Source organism: Rhinopithecus bieti, unplaced genomic scaffold, assembly GCF_001698545.2.
Source record: "Rhinopithecus bieti isolate Rb0 unplaced genomic scaffold, ASM169854v2 scaffold_64461, whole genome shotgun sequence".
NCBI lineage: Eukaryota > Metazoa > Chordata > Mammalia > Primates > Cercopithecidae > Rhinopithecus > Rhinopithecus bieti.
This window is the reverse complement of record NW_016824256.1, coordinates 17,556-37,051: the sequence shown is the minus strand read 5'-3', so window position 1 is coordinate 37,051 and position 19,496 is coordinate 17,556. Positions and strand designations below refer to the sequence as shown.

Here is a 19,496-nt window from a genome sequence, read left to right as displayed (position 1 = left end):
GCTCCTCATTCTCATCCACACAGGGAGCTCCTCCTTCTCATCCACACAGGCAGCTCCTCCCTTTCATCCACACGGGGAGTTCCTCATTCTCATCCACACAGGGAGTTCCTCCTTCTCATCCACACGGGGAGCTCCTCATTCTCATCAGCACAGGGAGCTCCTCATTCTCATCAGCACAGGGAGCTCCTCCTTCTCATCCGCACAAGGGAGCTCCTCATTCTCATCCACATGAGGAGTTCTTCATTTTCTTCAAAAGGTGCTTATTTGTGGTTTCAACATGTTGTTCAGAACCTGTGCATGCCGACAACTATGATTCCCGGTGCACTCCTGGCCTGGTGAAGCCCTCACAGACCCTCTCCCTCACCTGTGCCATGTCTGCATTTCCCATCACAACCAGTGCTTCCTGCTCGAGCTGGATCCATCAGCCCCCCAGGGAAGGGACTGGAGCGAATCAGGTGCACAGGTCATGAGGGGAGTGCACATTCCAACCCATTCCTCAAGAGTCCGGTCACCATCTCCAGATCCACATCCAAAAAACAGTTTTTCCTACAGCTGAGCTCCCTGAGCAAGGAGTACACAACCACGATTTTTACAGAAAAGACACAGTGAGGGGAAGACATTGTGAGCCCAGACAAACCTCCCTGCAGTGTCCTGAGGAACAGCAGGAGACGCTCAGGACACCAGGGGACACTCAGGACACACATCAAGGCAGATGCAATCGGGGGAAAAGGTGCAGGAGATGGAGTTTGGCATCACCAACATATTTCACCACTGGACACCCGCCACTGTGTTTGTTCTCATGTACGTGATTCTTTGTATTATTAGAAAATGGCATTTATAGAAATATATAACCATCTGTAGGTGCATCGAGTCGTCCTCTCCATCTTACGTGGACCTGTTCCATTACGACTCTGAGTCCCCGTAATTATTTGAGCTCCTCATAAATTATGATCAATTATGTAGGATCTCCTTTACTTCTTTCTCCCTTTTTCCCTCCTTCTCTCTCACTCACAAACTCTCTCTCTCTTTCACACACACACACACACACACACACACACATAGAATTCTATAACTTCAATTACCTGATGTATTGAAGACAATTGATTAAACTTCAGCTTTTCCAGTTTAGCTGCTGCTCATATTGCTGTAAGAAGAACATTGTGTTTCTCAGCTGTGTACTTCTCTAAGATGAGTAGCAGCTTTTAAAATAATACCCAGACAATGAAAGCAATCCAAATATCAATCAGCAGCTGGATCAGTAAACAAATTGCGATAAATTCATTCACTGGAAAAACACCCACTGTTACAATCAGGTACAGCTGGATATGCTCAACAGAGAGGGTGAATTCGCAAGTACATATGATGAGTAAAATAAGACAAACAAATATAAGTCCATACATATTATTCCACTTTTATAAACTCTATAAAGTGAAAACTAATGTTACATAAAGAAAAGCAGTGGTTCACTCTGGACATGGTGTGAGAAGGGAAGGTGGAGGAAGCAGGAGTTATAGGAAACAAGAGGAAATTTTGAGGGTAGCCGATTTTTTTCTATGTTGAGAAAGGTAACGGTTATTTCACTATTTTCAAATTGTACACATTATGGGATGGCTATTATTTGCTAATTTTACCTCATTAAAATATTACAAATTTAAACACATATAATTTGGTAGAAAATGAGTTAGACAGAGATGAATAAAATATATGAGAAACGAAAAAAGAAAATCACAGAACAAAAGCATTAAGGACTTCACTCAACAAACTGAAGAAATTTTAAATTTCCCAAGACTGAATTAAAGATGTAATTAAATATGTATGAGAAATCAAAGAATCCGGAATATACACATGAATAAACCCTACAACCACATATATTTTTAGGGGAAAACTAGAATACAACAAAATAACGTCATGATTTCATAACATAAAGGGGGTTAATCAACTACACCGGGCATGTCCAGCTCTGTCCTGGAGTTCATTCAGGGAACAGGTGTGTTCTGTGGTTAGGAATCATGGCACCAAGCTCACAGCATCAGTTCTAGTTGAAAGAATGCAAAGGCCAAGAGATCTCAACTCAAATGTAGTGTGGATTTCACATCTGGGGGTGCCACCCATTCCCCCATGTAAATATGGGAAGGTTAATTACCTCTTGATGTGTCTGCCAAGATTAGTGCTCGTATCTCAGGAATGTCCAAAATGACTAAATACAGCAAGAAAGGAGACTGGCTCACAGTTCCTACGGTGGCTTGGTAGTGGAGGCAAAGTGAGGGTTCTCACTCACAGAAAGGAGTTTGTGGAACTTGAACCTCCAAATGACATAAAATGAGGGCGTTCCCATGATTCCTAACTAGATGATTCATCTCGTGTGAGAAAGAAAAGAGATGATGGAGGAATGAGCCTTAACTTATCAACAGTCAGGCTCAAAACAATAGTCTGATGATTTATTCTATGCAGCAACTATAAAAATCATGAGTATGGGTTGACCAGGTCTACAAAAAATGAGAAGACTGTTTAAAAGAATAAGCAAATAATAATGAAAAGGAAAAACGAGGAGAACGAGGTGAAAGACAGGTGCAGGGGTTTAGACAAGGGTCCTGTCCCAATGTCTTGTGTGGAGACTTTTGACTCTCTAAAATCATCTGCTTATTCTAAATGTCTTAGGTGAGCTGTCTGCTCCAAAACATCAGAAGCCCAGAGGATTCCTGAGGATACTCACTCTAATATCTTCTAATTGAGTAGCCTTACAATTGTGAAATATTCTTAGTTATTGTTATTATAATTAGAAATAGGCTCTCACTCTGTTGCACAAGTTGGAGCGCAGTGGCACAATCATAGCTCACTGTAACCTTGAACCCCTGGCTCACACAATCCTTCTGTTTCAGCTTCCTGCGTAGCTAGGACAAGAGGGGTGCACCACCACAACCAGTTGATTTAAAAAATTCTTTCACAGAAATGGGGTCTCCAACAGAGCGAGACTGTCTCAGAAAAAAAGAAAAAGAAAAAGAAACGGGGTCTCCCTGTGTTGCCCAGGCTGGTCTTGAACTCCTAGTCTCACATGATTCCCCTGGTTTTGCTTCTCAAAGCAGTGGAATTATAGGCATGAGTCACCACGACTGGTCTGAACTGATTCTTTAGGTGCAAAATATCAACACAAGAATTGACTCCCTGCATTTTTTCTGTGGAATTTTGGCCACTAGTGCCTGATAAAATTTATTGCAATATGTTTCAACAGCATATTTTTTTTTACTGATGTTTCTTTCAGTATACATAATTCCATGGCTGAAGATCACAAAACACTGTTAAAAGATGACATGAAAAGGCAACCTTAAACTTTTGGTGATTGAAGTGAGTATAATACAAAAATTACTTTCAATATCGTGTAACACATGCATGCAACAGGACAGAGGTGAGCAGCGAGGGTCAAATTTTTCAATGTATGAATCCTACAGCTTCTGAGTCGTAGAGTAGTAACTGATGTGTCCTGAGGGAGGGACAAGAGTGCCATAGTGCTAGTAGGATAACTCTTGGCCAAGAGAGTTTTCATATTTTAGCCGGGCGCGGTGGCTCACGCCTGTAATCGCAGCACTGGAAGGCCTAGGCAGGCAGATCACGAGGTCAGGAGATTGAGACCATCCTGGCTAATACGGTGAAACCCCATCTCTACTAAAAATATAAAAAATTAGCCAAGTGTGGCAGCATGCGCCTGGAGTCCCAGCTACTTGGGAGGCTGAGGCGGAAGAATGGTGTGAACCTGGGAGACTGAGCTTGTAGTGATCAGAGATCCTGCCACTGCACTCCAGCCTGGGCAACAGAGCGAGACTCCATCTTAAAAAAAAAAAAGAGATAGAGTTTTCGTATTTTATTAGAAGGTTTTACATTTTTTTATTTAAAGATGCTATTTTTCAATGTATCCAGAACAGTGTGAGTGGGGTTGATTTTGTATGATATGAACAATGGCAATGCCTTCTATGTTTAGATATTACAAACCAGGTTAAGACTGCGTGTTTCATGTAATGATGCACCAGAATATTATTCTAGCTTCCATACTAGTGTTTTGTTTTTCTCTTTGTTTGCATTTGGTTTCAAATTTATATGTCTGGTCTCTAGAATATAGGGATTCATTTAAAAGTGTCTTTTCTTGTTGTTCATTTTGAAAGAGTTTCCAGAAAATTTAAATAAAGCAAATAAAATATGCTCTACCTGCAACATGTTTTGCAGTTCTGCATTACTGTAGAGCATCTGTATTTAATTGTGGTCTTTGGTTAATTGACAAGCTCTAATAAGTGTAATAACTTCTGCCTTATGGGCTGATTTTACACCAGGTGGAGGAATATATCCCAAATGAAAGTTTGTACTGGTAATATAAATTATTACTTAATAACCACCACATGTATTATTTAGGGGTTACTCATCAAGAATTAATGTTAAATCAAGGGTCTCAATGGGAATAGTACCTAATGGATATACAAAATATTTTGCTAATCTAGATAAAATAGATGTGAACACACTCTTAGAATTCAGCCAGGTCTCCTGTCTACCACATTATTAACCCCACAGTAACTGACATCACTTGGGGCTTGTTCTAATTATCCAATTAGTTCCTTATTTATCTCAATGCCTCTGGATTATTATGTGCAACTACTTCAGCAGAAAGTGAAGAAAGACAACCTAGGCTGACTAAACAATGAGGAAAATCACAACCTAATGAAACAAGAAGCCTGGATGTGAGCAGGTCCAGGACTGAATAATTTGACAGCTCATGTGCCCAGGAAGTTTCTTTTCTCAATTTTCCACACTGATGCATCCAGAAAGTCACCTTGACCACCAGCCCCCCCCCCCCCCCCCCCCCCCCCCAGTGACTCCCATCATGCAGTAACACGGTGACAACAGTCCCAAGGGTCACACATGTATATTATATATTGGCTGGAAAAGGGGCAGAGACAGTTCTGCAGACCTTGCCTGATGGAAAAGGAACAACTCAGCAGACCGTCTCCCCAGCCTCCATGACTAGAACTGTACCAGGTGCCCAGGTGGACACTCGTCCCTGATGGGGATAATAAGACTCCACTGAAGAGGCTGACAATTTTATCACAGAATTTACTAAAGACTGATATAAAGGTTTCAAAAACTAACTGAAGTCTGTCCTTCTATGTCCACCAGAGACTACAGATCCTCCAATGGTACCTTCTCTGTCTTTTCTGCTTGACTTTGTCTCTTCACCTTGTTTCATCCTCCAGAGAATCTCTTTTGGCTCCCTCAGGTGCACTCCAGTGTTTTATTTACTGACAATTTCCCAATTGGTGAAAGACATTAGACTAAAGGGTCCATATTGCTAGGTCCATATTCCTTGGTCCACATTCCTAGGAAGGCGTTGTGACCCTGGGTCTGCGTGTGACCTTTTGATTGTTTCTGACCCTCCTCCAGATGAGATGCTGGTCTGTGTGTTCTCGCCCCTTCCCCTGGGATAGAGTCCTCCTGTTTTCCCCGGGTGCTCCCTCCCGCAGCTCCAGCGTTCTCCATCGGTGTCATCACCTTCCAGCTCTGCTGCCCTGCCCTGCAGACTAAGGCTCTGATTCTGTAAGAATGACAGGGGAGTTGCTTCTCAATAGATTTTGGTGGGGACCTCTGTTCCCATCTCAATTCCTGAGGGGTTGAACCAGTGACCCTAAGATTCTGGTTTCAGTGGATTTCCTTTCAAGAGTAAATTCTTAGTTCTGTGTGGGAATAAGGGAATTGGGCCTGAATACATTTTAGCAGTGTGGGCTCTTTTTTACTCCCAGACAGACACTTTGAGAAAGGAAGGTTTTTGTGACTGTCCCCTTTCTTGGGGAAAGGATTTCAAGAGGATAGGCTAGCTTTTCGGTATGGGGCCCCTTAACATTTCGCACCACAAAACACCACACTCTATTTCAAGCAATCCAATATGTATTTTTATTTTTTCTTGGAATAGCCTATATTTAATATTCCAGACTCTGCCTTAGGTAATTTCATACGCTGGCTTTGTTCCTCTCTACAAGAACTTGCTTCTTCCTAAACTTCAGATTTATTGTTTGTTTTGAAACTGTAATTATTGGAAGTATTAAAGAAAATTTGCAAAATTCCATCTTCCATGCTTATCTGTTATTGTTGATGCAGTTTTAAAAAATATGAAAAATGTATTCATTTTGTAAGTACATTTCCAAGCTTAATAGTAGATTTTTAAGACCCAGAATAATAAAAAAATGTAAATATTGTTCAGCTGCTTAATAAAAAACAAATTATGGTAAATTTTGTTTGCTAGAATACTACCCAGAATTTATAATAAGTAAATGTTTGGTATACACAACTGCAAGGTAAAATATCTAATTATTTATGCTAACTAAAATACGCCAAACAAATAAGAATATATACTATGTTAGTCCATTTTTATAAATTCTGATAAAATAAAATGAACCTGCAGCAATATAAAGATTCGTAGTTGCCAGGGAAATGGTAGAAAGAAGAAAAGGAAAAGGAGGAAGAATATAGAAGAACAAAAGGAAATGCTGAGAATTCTCTTGTCCACCTTGATAAGGATGATGGTTACATCATGTTCATTAATTGTACACTTTAAATATGTGAAAGTTTATTACCTGTAACTAAAACTTACAAAATTTATTACAAGCAACAAATGGAAACTTAGACAAGGAAGGAGTGACAGAGAGATAGAAAAAATGTCCATTAAATTTCAGAAACACTTAGGAATGTATCTGCCTGAACCCTAGTTCTCATCATATTTTCAGGTGAATGCTAGAATGCAGCAAAATCACACAAATTTCCAATACAGGAAATGGGTTCCACAAACCACACTAGGCACGTCCACCTCTGTCCTGGAGCTGGTTCAGGGAGTAATTGGGGCCAGTGATGAGGAGCACAGGCCCAGATACTGGAGCTTACTCATCCCAGACATGAGCTCTTAGACATACACTAAGCATCTGTACATAGAGAAACCATTGGCTTCAACAAAACATAATTTACACAATTATGTAAAAATAAAATAAGGTGATCTTTTCAACGTGTTCATCACAGCGTAATTTTATAATGAGACAGCATATTTTCCAAATAGTCATTGACACCAAACTCCCGCAAGGCACAGTCATCTTATCTGGGCCCGTCCTCTCCTCAGGCGCCCCACCCCAGAACTTGCTATATAGTAGGAGACATGCAAATACCACCCTCCCTCTGCTGATGAAAACCAGCCCAGCTCTCACCCTGCAGCTCTGGGAGAGGAGCCCCAGCCTAGGATTCCCAGGAGTTTCCACTTGGTGACCAGCACTGAACACAGACCACCAGCCATGGAGTTGGGGCTGAGCTGGGTTTTCCTTGTTGCTATTTTAAGAGGTGATTCATGGAGAGTTAGAGAGATTGACTGTGAGTGGACATGAGTGAGAGAAACAGTGGATTTGTGTGGCAGTTTCTGACCAGTGTCTCTGTGTTTGCAGGTGTCCAGTGTGAGGTGCAGCTGGTGGAGTCTGGAGGAGGATTGGTCCAGCCTGGCGGGTCCCTGAGACTCTCCTGTGCAGCCTCTGGATTCACCTTCAGTAATCACTACATGCACTGGGTCCACCAGGCTCCAGGAAAGGGGCTGGAGTGGGTAGGTTTCATTAGAAACAATGCTAATGGTGCGACAACAGAATACGCCGCGTCTGTGAAAGGCAGATTCACTATCTCAAGAGATGATTCCAAAAGCGTCGCCAGTCTGCAAATGAGCAGCCTGAAAACCGAGGACACGGCCGTGTATTACTGTGCTAGAGACACAGTGAGGGGAGGTCAGTGTGAGCCCAGACGCAAACCTCCCTGCAGGGGCGCGCGGGGCCACCAGGGGGCGCTCGGGACCCACTGAGGACGGGAGCAGGTGCAAGGGGAGGTTTCCTTTGTCCTCACCTGTAAAAGTCAGGTTTGTATTTGAAGAACTCTGGAGCATTCTAGGCTGTGATATTTTATTACTTGTATTTATTATGAATTTATTATCGTTAGTATTTCAATTTTAGTAATTTTAAAATTATATATATATATTTAAGCATATACTTTCATAAAATAAACATTCCTAATTATTTGCACCAATACTTCCAGAGTTTTATTAACATTTGTTGACATCAGCAGCTACATAGCTATAGGGACATAAATTAATAACCATAGAAAGATGTACAGGCCGGGCGTGGTGGCTCATGCACGTAATCCCAGCACGTTGGAAGGCGTAGGTGGGGGGATCACTTGAGGCCAGGAGTTCGAATCCAGCCTGTGCAACATAGCGAAAATCCATCTCAACTAAAAATACAAAAATTAGCCGGGCGTGCTGACTCGCGCCTTTAATCCCAGCTACTTGGTAGGCTGAAGCAGGAAAATCACTTGATCCCGGAACGCAGAGATTGGAGTGAGCTAAGATGGTGCCACTGCACTCCAGCCTGGGCGGCAGAGAAAGATTCCATCTCAGAGAAAACAAAAAAGACAAAGAAAGAAAAATGAATAAATACACAGACCTGCGCATATATGTGTAGGAATTCACAATAAACATTATAATAAAATTATTCTAAAATATGTCCTAAAATAAAACTTATTGATGAGTTAAATGTAAATTATTAGAGTATTCGATAATTGATTTTGGTTATTTTTAATTGTTTACACCAATTGATTTATATTTGTTTATTTAACTACTGTTAAATAATGGTCATTTCAAATGTGGTTGTCACAATAAATGATAAGAATTTGAGGTGATGAATGATAATTATCTTAATCATTTCTTAATTATCTTAGTTATTCCATATTGTACTCACAAATTATAACATTGCTTCTTACCTTGTAAATATAAACAACCATAATTTGTGAATTTAAAATAAATTTTTTTATTTTAATTTTTAAAATTTATCTGAGATCATTATCTTTTTATTCAGTTCCAGATCTCCTTTGATCATCTTGAGGGCCCATCCACACCCCTGTCTGCTGAAGACTTCTGGGAGTGGCTGCGGGACGGGCAGAAGCAGGTGTCACGTGTGAGTCGCCACGACTTGGAGCCTCCCTCTCCTTAGATTAGGCCATCTCCTCAGGACAACAGGGCTCTTCATTATCCTCACACCGCTGTTGTATTAAACAAGCAACATCACACATCAATTCATCACGCTTGGCTTTAATTTTCTAAAACATTGTGAAAGTGTAATTTTAACAGTAAATGTATCAGAAACAAATACGATAAGCCCTTTTCCATGAAACAGAGTTTCTTATTAGGACTTTATATGTATTATGTATTTTAATTTCTGTATAGATGAGATACTAATATCTCCATATAGGACATGATTCCTTTAAGTCACCTCTTAAAATTAATTTTTCCTAGGACTCCAAACAAACCCATGATATAATTATAAATTTAAGGTGTAAGAGCTGGGCCAACATTGAGAATATATTAACATTTAGAACATGTGCTTACAAATATTGTTATTTTCCTGTCTGCTGTACAAAAAAATATTTTGTATAATTTTACACAAAATATTAGTAGTTTATCCTGATAAAACAGGTTAGAATATTATATCAATAATTTATTAACTTTGGATAACTAATAGTATAAAATGTTCCACGTATTTTATCCATGTTTTACTTATCTGTGAAACGTGTGTTTATTAATTTTCTTTTAAGATGTCACCTTTGTCTTTCTTTCTTCTGGGCTTTTATTCTAGTAGATATAGCTAAATGCATTTAAACAATTTTTGTAATAAGCACATTTACATTTTCTATTTGAATTTTCATATACATGTTATTAAGGTTTTAATTTCAATGTAAAATATTTTCCTACAATTGTCTATTTTTATGAGATAAAATTAACATATACAAAAATGCATAGATCTTCAATGTACAGTTTGAGAGTTTCTGGCAAATGTGCACACATTTATCTCCAGCACTTAAGTCAGGGTGAGGAGCAGGTCCATCTCCACAACAAGTGTCCTCTCGGTGCTTCCAGCCAGCTCTCATGTAAGGATTTTTTTTTTAAGTTTCAACTTATAATTTAGATACAGAGGGGACATGTGTGGACTTGTCACATGGGATTATTGAGTGATGCTGAGGTTTAGAATACAGATTCCATCACCCCCTCCCTCCCCACCAGCAGTCCACAGTGTCTATCATTCTCATATTTATGTCCATGTGTACTCAACGTTGAGCTCCCACATAGGAGAATATGTGGTATGTGGTTTTTCTGTCCCTGCATTAATTTGCTTATGATTAAGACCCCCAGTTCCATTAATTTTGCTGTAAAGGACATGATTTCATTCTGTTTCATGGCTGTGTAGTATTATATATTGTATATATTTTCTATATTCAATCTGCCAGTGATGTGCATCTGGGTTGATCTATGTCTTGCCACTGTGAATAGCACAGCAATGAACATACATGTGCATGTGTCATTTTGGTAGAATTATTTGCTTACTTTTCAGTGTATACACAGTATTGGAATTGCTGGATAACGTGATATCTCTGTTTTAAGTTCTTTGAGAAATCTCCAGTCTGCTTTCCAAAGTGGCAAGACTAATTTATATTCCCATCAACAGTATATAAGTGTTCTCTTTTCTCCAAAGTCCCACCAGCTTCCACTGTTTTTTGACTTTTAGTGATAGCCAGTCTGAGTGGTGTGTGGCTGCTCACCTACAATCATCTCATCTTTGATAAGGCTGATGAAAACAAGCAACGAGGAAGGGACTCCCTGATCAATAAATGGTGCTGGTACAACTGGCCAGCCATATGAAAATACTGGACATGTATTTTCAACATACATAAAATTAACTCAAAATTGAATAAAGTGTTAAATGTAAGACCTGAAACCATAAAACTCCTTGAAGATAGCCTTGGAAATACTCTCATCCACATCAGCTTTGACAAAAAAATTTTGGCTAAGTATCCAAAACCAATTGCAACAAAAACAAAAATAGACAAGTAGGACCTAATTAACTAAGGAGTTTCTGCACAGTAAGACAAACAAGCAAGCAAACAAAACTATCAGCAGGGTAAGCAGACAATCTACAGAATGTGAGAAGATATTCGCAAACGTTGCATCCCACAAAGCCCTAATATCCAGAGTCTATAGAGAACTCAAACAAATCAAAAAGCAAAAAACAAATAACTCCTTTAAAAACGGGCTGATATGGGCCGGACACGGTGGCTCACGCCTGTAATCCCAGCACTTTGGGAGGCCGAGGTGGGCGGATCACGAGGTCAGGAGATTGAGACCATCCTGGCCAACATAGTGAAAGGAATCATTTCAAGACATGGAGAACACAGATGGATGATAAATAAAATACATTCATATCCACTTAAGGGTGGAAACTGAGGAAAGTTGACCTAAATGTGTCCAAAGGGCCCTATGGCTTGGTTTCTGTCTAGGTCCCAATGTCGGGATTCTTCCAGGACTTTTTGGCTAGCTCATCACTCCTCATCAAGAGTTAGCCTCTGCTGTTTCCTCAGAGTGTTTATTTAATCAGATAACCAATTTAATCTGATAACCAATTTGTCTATAAATTGTAGAGTTGAAATGCAACACATATTCATTTGAAATAATCTGGCACAGATTATCTAAGCAAAGTTGATAATGATGTTTTTTCATTCATTTGTATTTAAGATCAGTGGCTAAGCATTGATATTTTTGATAACATCTGTGATTCCCTCAGCAGCTTTATCTTCTGAGAATATGATCTGGTGTGCCAGCTTTCCTAGCTTAAATGTTATCTCTTTTTGCATTGACTTCCACCTTTATATTTGCCAGGAATCTGGGACAAAGGAGCGCTTCTAAGAATTCCCTAACTTGCCCATTTTGGTGGGTTTTCCAGAATATGTTAGGTGCTCTTTTGTTTATGAAGCATCCCAAAGCCATGCACTGCCCTAAAACATGTTTATTTCCTAGTTAGACAAATCGGAATTTCTAATAAATACAATCAGTTCTGCCATCTGGGCTGATTTTACATCAGATAGAGGACCGTGTTCTGAAGGAAATCTTACATTAGTAACGCAATTTTAGTCATTAACCTAGAGTTTTATTTCTGAGGGGTGAATCGTAACAAATAATATCAGGTCGAGGTTCTCAGCGGGATGTCCAGAGTCTTCCCTGTTAACATGAAGCGTTTGTGAGCACAGCCATAGTTTCCAGCCATGCTTCTCCCCTGTCTCTCTATCACCACAAACTAACAAAGACCTCACCTGGAACTTGGGTTAATTTCCAAATAAGTTATTTTTTAACCTTTATGTCTCTAGATTATTGTGTGAGGCTATTCCAGTAGAAAGTTTAAAAGAATACTTGAGGCCAGGCACGGGGGCTCAAGCCTGTAATCCCAGCACTTTGGGAGGCTGAGATGAGTGGATCACAAGGTCAGGAGATCGAGACCATCCTGGCTAATATGGTGAAACCCCGTCTCTACTAAAAAAAATACAAAAAATTAGCCAGGCAAGGTGGCAGGCACCTGTAGTCCCAGCTACTCGGGAGGCTGAGGCAGGAGAATGGTGTGAACCCGGGAGGCGAAGCTTGCAGTGAGCTGAGATCCGGCCACTGCACTCCAGCCTGGGTGACAGAGCAAGACTCCGTCTCAAAAAAAAAAAAGAACATTTGAACTGACTAAACAATACAGAAAATCACTAATAAAATGAAAAGGCTAGATGTGAAAGGCTCCAGGCCTGGATACTGCAACAGTTCATGTATGCAGGTAGTTTCTTCACCCAATTCTACACTGACACACCCAGCATGTCAGCTTCATGCCCCATTGGACTCCTATTATGTAGAGACATGGCAATGATATCCTCCAGGGTCACACACAGATATGAAAATTGGTGGGAACAGGGGAGGAGACGACTCTGCAATTCTCTGAAGGACCAGGAAAGCCTAAACAGACCATCTCCCTGGTCTCCATGACTGCCCCACGTGCCCTCATGCACTCCCGTCCCTGACAGGACAAGAGGACTCCATTGATGGGACTGAGCATGTTATGATATAAATTACTAGGGACTGACATTGAGGTTTCAATAACTAATTTTTATAACCTAAGCTTAATTACCCCCAAATGGTTACCACTTTCTTCAGTGAAAAATTGCTTGCCTTGATTGAGTTTTAGGAAGATTCCCAATGTTCACAACCGAGCTTCCAAGAGTGCATTGAGAGCAGAAACTGAATGAGGGCAGAGAAACCCGACTTTCCTGTATTCACCACTAAATTCAAGTGGACTCAGCACTGCCTTTGATGACTGCTGCTTCTCTGCAGAGTTCAGGTTTCTACTTCTCACAGTTCCAACACAGCCTCTCCCTCTCCTCAAATGTTTGGCCTCCACTTCCTGTAAGGTCACACTCTGTTCTTAGCTTTTCCTCTGAATGATCTTAGGAGGGTGGTGATGAGCCATTACATGGAAATTTTATATCATCTCAACATGAGACCCACGAGTGGTCATGAATTATTCTTCTGGTTATGTTCATTGCATTTTCTTGGCATGTTCATTAGCAGTAATATTCGAAACCATTTCACTTAAATCTTTGATGCTTCATTTTTGTTGTTGTTGTTGCTATGACACTTTTTCTTCTATTGAGTCTTCCCACTAGCCTTATAACATGACCTAGTATCCAGGCTCAGTTGTCACTGATCACCACATATGTCAAAAGCTATGCATTATTTTCACAGCAGACATAATTTTCTCTTTTCTGGCGATGAACACACACTGCTGAGCTACCCCCACTTACAAGAACATATGCGCAATTATGATATTTTCATTTACTTGACTAATAAGTTATATCGTGCTCCCTTCAAATTCTTTACCTCCCAGAAGGCCTGGACGAATTCTTCTCCATCTGTTCAAACCATAAACTCAGAAACCAAACCACATGGTGAGTAGAGCTCACCTGGTTCTGAATATTGTGTCCATCTCTTCCCCTCCAGTGTTCCACAGTCCCTCAGCACATCTGTCCAGGTTCTTTCAAGAAAGTTTAGCTCCTGCACAGTAAAAGAAACAATTGAGTGAGGGGAGAACCTGCAGGTAATAGACAATATTTGAAAACTATTGGCCAGGCGCGGTGCCTCACGCCTATAACCCCAGCAGTTTTGGGAGGCAGAGGTGGGTGGATCACGAGGTCAGGACATCGAGACCATCCTGGCTAACATGGTGAAACCCCTGTCTCTACTAAAAAAAAAAAAAAAATTTAGCTGGGCATAGTGGCGTGTGCCTGTAGTCCCAGCTATTCGGGAGGCTGAGGCAGGAGATGACGTGAACGGGAGGGGGAGCCTTTGCGTGAGCTGATATCGCACCCTGCACTCCAGCCTGGGCGAGCGAAGTGAGACTTCTTGCTCAAAAAAACAAAAAAAAAAAAACAAAAAAAATATATAATTACTACTATTGGTGAGTTACCTATATATACTTCATATATATATATAAAATAAAATAAAATGATTTATATAACAATAGATTACTATCAAGCATATAAAATAACCTGAACTCAACTGCAAATAATAATGTGATATAATGGGTGAATAACATGAATACATACCTCTAAACAAAAGAAATGAAAAAGGGTAGAAAGATAGATAGATATGTTAGTACATACACATATATATATTGCTAGAAATCACTAATATTCAGGAAAATGCAAATTCAAAATGAGATGTTTCTCATCCTTCATCTTTGCAAGAAAGTGTGTTATCAGAAAGGTAAATAATAAAAATAATAACAAGCTAGCTGGGTACATCAAAAGGGAAATTCTTATAGACTACTGGTGGAAATGTAAATCAGTCCAGCCATCATGGGAAAAAACAGAACTACCATATAATTCAGCAATCCAACTGCTGAGTATATATCTACCTAAATAATTAAAAGAAAAAAACTAATATTGAAGAGATACCTGTACACCCATGTTTGTTGCAGCACTATTCACAATAGCTAACATATGAAATCAACATATGTGTCTATCAACAGGTGAATTGATAAATAAAATATGGTATATTTAAACAATGGAATATTATTCAGCACTAAAATGAAATTCTGCCATTTGAAGCAACATGCATGGAACTGGACACCATTAGGTTGAGTGAAACAAGCCAGACACAGAAAAATAAATGCCGTATTTTCTCCATACAATGTGTAAGATGAAGAAAGTTGATCCTTTAGAAGTAAATAATAGAGTAGTGGTTATGAGATGCTGGGAATGGGAGGAGACTGAGAGATAAGAAGAGGCTTGTTAACAAATGCACAATTACAGGTCGACAGGAGGGGTACGCTCTAGTGTTCTTCAGTGCAGTAGGGTGACTACAGCTAAAAATATATTATACATTGTATGTTTACAAGGAGTCAGAAAAGAGAATTTTATATGCTACCAACACAAAGAAATGTCAGTATCTAAGCTGATGAATTTGCTGATTGTTCTGATTTGGTCATACCACATGGTACACAGGTATAGAAATATCATGTTGTACCCCACGAATATAAACAGTTATTATGTGCCAAATCTAAAAAAATCCTTTAATTAAAAAGGATTTATTTGCACACGTTACAAATGATTCAACACAGAGCCAGGAATAAATGCCATTTTTATTTGAAATAGTGAGTTTCCTAAGAACATAGTTACATTCATTTGAACCAAACCATGCACTGGATCATGGTGAAAAAAGACAAACTTACGCATAGAATAATGTATTTTTAATTTTAGGCTTCTATTTAATACTATAAATGCACATACGTTTAAAACAGCTAAGTAAAGTATAAACTTGAGGAAATGTGCATGTGGTGTGTGAGGTGAGAGCTTTTCATTGTACGTCACTCTGTCCGTGGTGGATGTGGTGTGTGTGTGTCCGTGTCTGCTTGTGTTTCCTCTGCTTGGAGTTCTCTGTCGTTCTAGGATCTGTAGTTCAGCGTCGTTCACAAAACTGGGAACATTCTTAGCTATATTTTTTCAAATACTGTCTCTGTATCTACACTTTCTCCTTTCAGATTTAAAAGGTACATAAACTATACTATTTGATATTAATGTTTACTTTCTTCACTCTCTTTTCATTTGCAATATTTGCATTTGCTTGGTGAAATTTCTAGTAACATTTTTAGCACATGGTTTCATTTAAAAGCTGAGCCAACTCTACTGAGGAGTGTGCCTAAAACTTGCTCAATGTTTTTGTTTTTTGTTTTTTTGTTTTTTTTTGAGACGGAGTCTCGCTCTGTGGCCCAGGCTGGAGTGCAGTGGCCGGATCTCAGCTCACTGCAAGCTCCGCCTCCCGGGTTCCCGCCATTCTCCTGCCTCAGCCTCCCGGGTAGCTGGGGCTACAGGCGCCGCCACCACCCCGGATAATTTTTTCTATTTTTGGTAGAGACGGGGTTTCACCATGTTAGCCAGGATGGTCTCGATCTCCTGACCTCGTGATCCGCCCGCCTCGGCCTCCCAAAGTGCTGGGATTACAGGCTTGAGCCACCGCGCCCGGCCCAGCTTGCTCAATGTTTATCCTGCATTGCTTTTGATTTCTTATACATTTCCATTAGATTCTTTCTTAGTATTTTCATCTCTCAGTTCCCTATCTAGTCCTGCATTATGTCCAGTTTCTTTAAGAGATTTTTACATGTGAATTATAGTTGCTTTACATATCTTATTTAATTAGATAGCATAATATCTGCATCATTTACAAATCTCATTCTGATCATTTGTTTCTTGTGACTTTGGTATTTCTCGTTAATATATTTAATAATTGTGTTGATAAGCAGACATGTTGGGTTGCACGGTTGATACTGGCGAATTATTTCATTTTATGCATTTTCTGCCTGTGTTTGACCGCAGTTTGACTTTGCTGGGCCTTTATTGTGGGAGCGTCTGTGGATTTTCTCAGAGCTACGTTTGACATTTTCTTTTGCATTGGACGTCAGAGTTGAAGTCTGTTCTTCTGTGTCCACCGGAGACTTCAGATCCTCCAGTGAGACCTTGTTTCTCTTTCCTGCTTGGCTCTGTCTCTTCACCTGTTCCCTCCTCCAGAGAATCTCCTGCAGCTCCTTCAGGTGAGTTAAAATGTTGTATTTAGCTGAAAATTGTGAAATTGGTTGAAGGCGATAGAATAAAGGGAAACTTCCTGAACTTTCCTGCATCCGTACTGTGACCTTGAGTCTGGGTGTGACCTTCCGAGTGTTTCTGAACTTCCTCCAGATGAGATGTTCATCTCTCTGTTTTTGTCCTTTTTTCTGGGATGGAGTCCTCTTGTTTTCCCCAGTTGTTCCCTCCCACAGCGCCAATGTTCTATTTTGGTGTGATTATCTTCCAGATTCGCTGACCTCACCTTCATATCAAGGCTCTGATTGAATAAGAAGGAGGGGAGATACTTCTTAATGAAACTTAGGTGAAGACCTCTTTTTCCATCTCAGTTCCTAAAAGATTACTCCAGTGCCCCTAAGATAACTGGCTTTTGTAGCTTGCTCCTGCAGAGTAATATCTTAATTCTGCAGTGGGGATAAAGGTGGTGGATCTCAATGCATTTCGGAGTGTGGGCTCTTTTTCTCTCACAGACAGACACATTGGGAAAGAACGATTTTGTGAATGTCCCCTTTTGGGGAAAAGAAATTCAAGAGGATATAAAAGCTCTTTCAGTACGTACTCCCTGAGAAATTCACACTACAACATGCTTACCACACTCGACTTCAAGTAATCATATATATATGTGTGTGTGTGTGTGTGTGCGCGTGTTTCTCTTGAAATAGCCTATGTTTTACATGCCAGACTCTGCCCCAGTTCAGCTCATACCCTGGCTTTGTTACTCTCTACAAGAACTTGCCTTTCCCTAGATTTTCCATTTGATGTTTATCTTAAAACTTCCAGTATTTAAAGTAAATGACGAGTTGATGGGTGCAGCCTACCAACATGGCACATGTATATGTATGTAACACGTTGTACACGTACCCTAGAACTTAAAGTATTAAAAAAAACCCTAAATAAATAAAAATAAAATTTGCAAAATAACATCTTCTCTGTTTATCTGTTATTGTTGATGTCCTTGTTGTTAAAAAAAAAAAAAAGTAAAGTGTATTCCCCATTTAAGTACATTTCAAAGCTGAGTTGCAGGTTTTTTTTTTGGTAAGACCAAGAGTATTAAAAGAATGCAAATATATTTAAGCTGCTTAATAGAAAAACAAATTATGGTAAATATATACACTGGAATACTACCAATCACTTATAATAAATAAATGCCTGATACACAGAACAACAAGGTAAAATATCTAAGTATTTATGTTGAGTAAAATAAGCCAAAAAAATAAGAATATATACTATGTTATTTCATTTTTATAAATCCTGCTAAATAAAAATGTATCTAAATTAGCACAATGAAGATCAGTGATTGCCTGGGGAAATGGTAGAAGAAGGGAAGGGGAGAGGAGGAGGAATACAGCAGAACAAGAGGAAATGTTAAGGAAAATTCACTTGCCCAATTTATTGATAATGACAGTTACATCATGTTTATTTATTGTACATTTTAAATATATGTTTATTATCTTTCAATTAAGCCTCATAAAATGTATTACAAGCAAACAAATGGAAACTTAGACAAGAAAGGAGTAATAGCAAGATAGAAAAATACAGTAAATGTCAGAAGTACCTGAAAATGAATGTGCCTGGGCCCTAGTTCTCTCCATATTTTCAAGTGAGTGCTGGAGTGCGGCGACATCACACATGCTCTTATTCCCGAAAGTGGATTCTGAAAACCACAACGGGCATGTCCAGCTTTGTCCTGGAGTTGGTTTAGGGAGAAGTCAGAGCCATTGATGAGGAGCACAGGGCCAGACACTGGGGTCCACTCATCCCAGATATGAGCTCCTAGATGTACACAGAGCCCCCTCCATGTGTGGGTTCACTTCCACATCTGTAAATGGAGAAAATATTGACTCCCACAGAACATAACATATACAAAATATTTTAAAATATAATAGAGTGATCAGGACAAAGTGTTTATCACAGCACAATTTCATAAGACAGTACGTTTTCCAAATACCATCATTGTCAGCAAACTTCTGCAGGGCACCATCTTCTAATCTAGGAACAGCCTACTCCTCCAGCGGCCCACCGTAGAGCTGCTATATAGTAGGAAACATGCAAGTAGGGCCCTCCTTCTACTGATGAAAACCAACCCAACCCTGACCCTGCAGCTCTGAGAGAGGAGCCTTAGCCCTGGATTCCAAGGCATTTCCACTTGGGGATCAGCCCTGAACACAGAGGACTCACCATGGAGTTGGGGCTGAGCTGGGTTTTCTTTGTTGCTATATTTGAAGGTGATTCATGGAAAAGTAGAGAGATTGAGTGTGAGTGGATATGAGTGAGAGAAACAGTGGAAACTGTCATGGCGCTGCAGGGAGTGTCTTTAGCATGTTAATGCATTATGATTAGCGTATAATGAGCAGCGAGGATGAACAGAGATCACATTTGTTGCCATCTTGGTTTTAGTGGGCTTTGGCCAGTTTCTTTACTGTAACCTTTATCAGCAAGGTCTGTATGACCTCGATCTTGTGCAGACCTCC

At 39.8% G+C, this 19,496-nt stretch overlaps 1 gene segment (V, D, J or C); it reads left to right on the top strand.

The window, feature by feature from the left end:
• The window catches only part of LOC108522152 (Ig heavy chain V region 5A-like), a 13,979-nt gene extending 4,923 nt beyond the window's left edge, over positions 1-9,056 (top strand). Inside the window, 2 exon segments of the V gene segment in view lie at positions 7,458-7,609; positions 8,907-9,056. Of these exon segments, the coding sequence occupies positions 7,458-7,609; positions 8,907-9,041 (287 nt within the window).
• Positions 9,057-19,496: the final 10,440 nt, after the last annotated feature.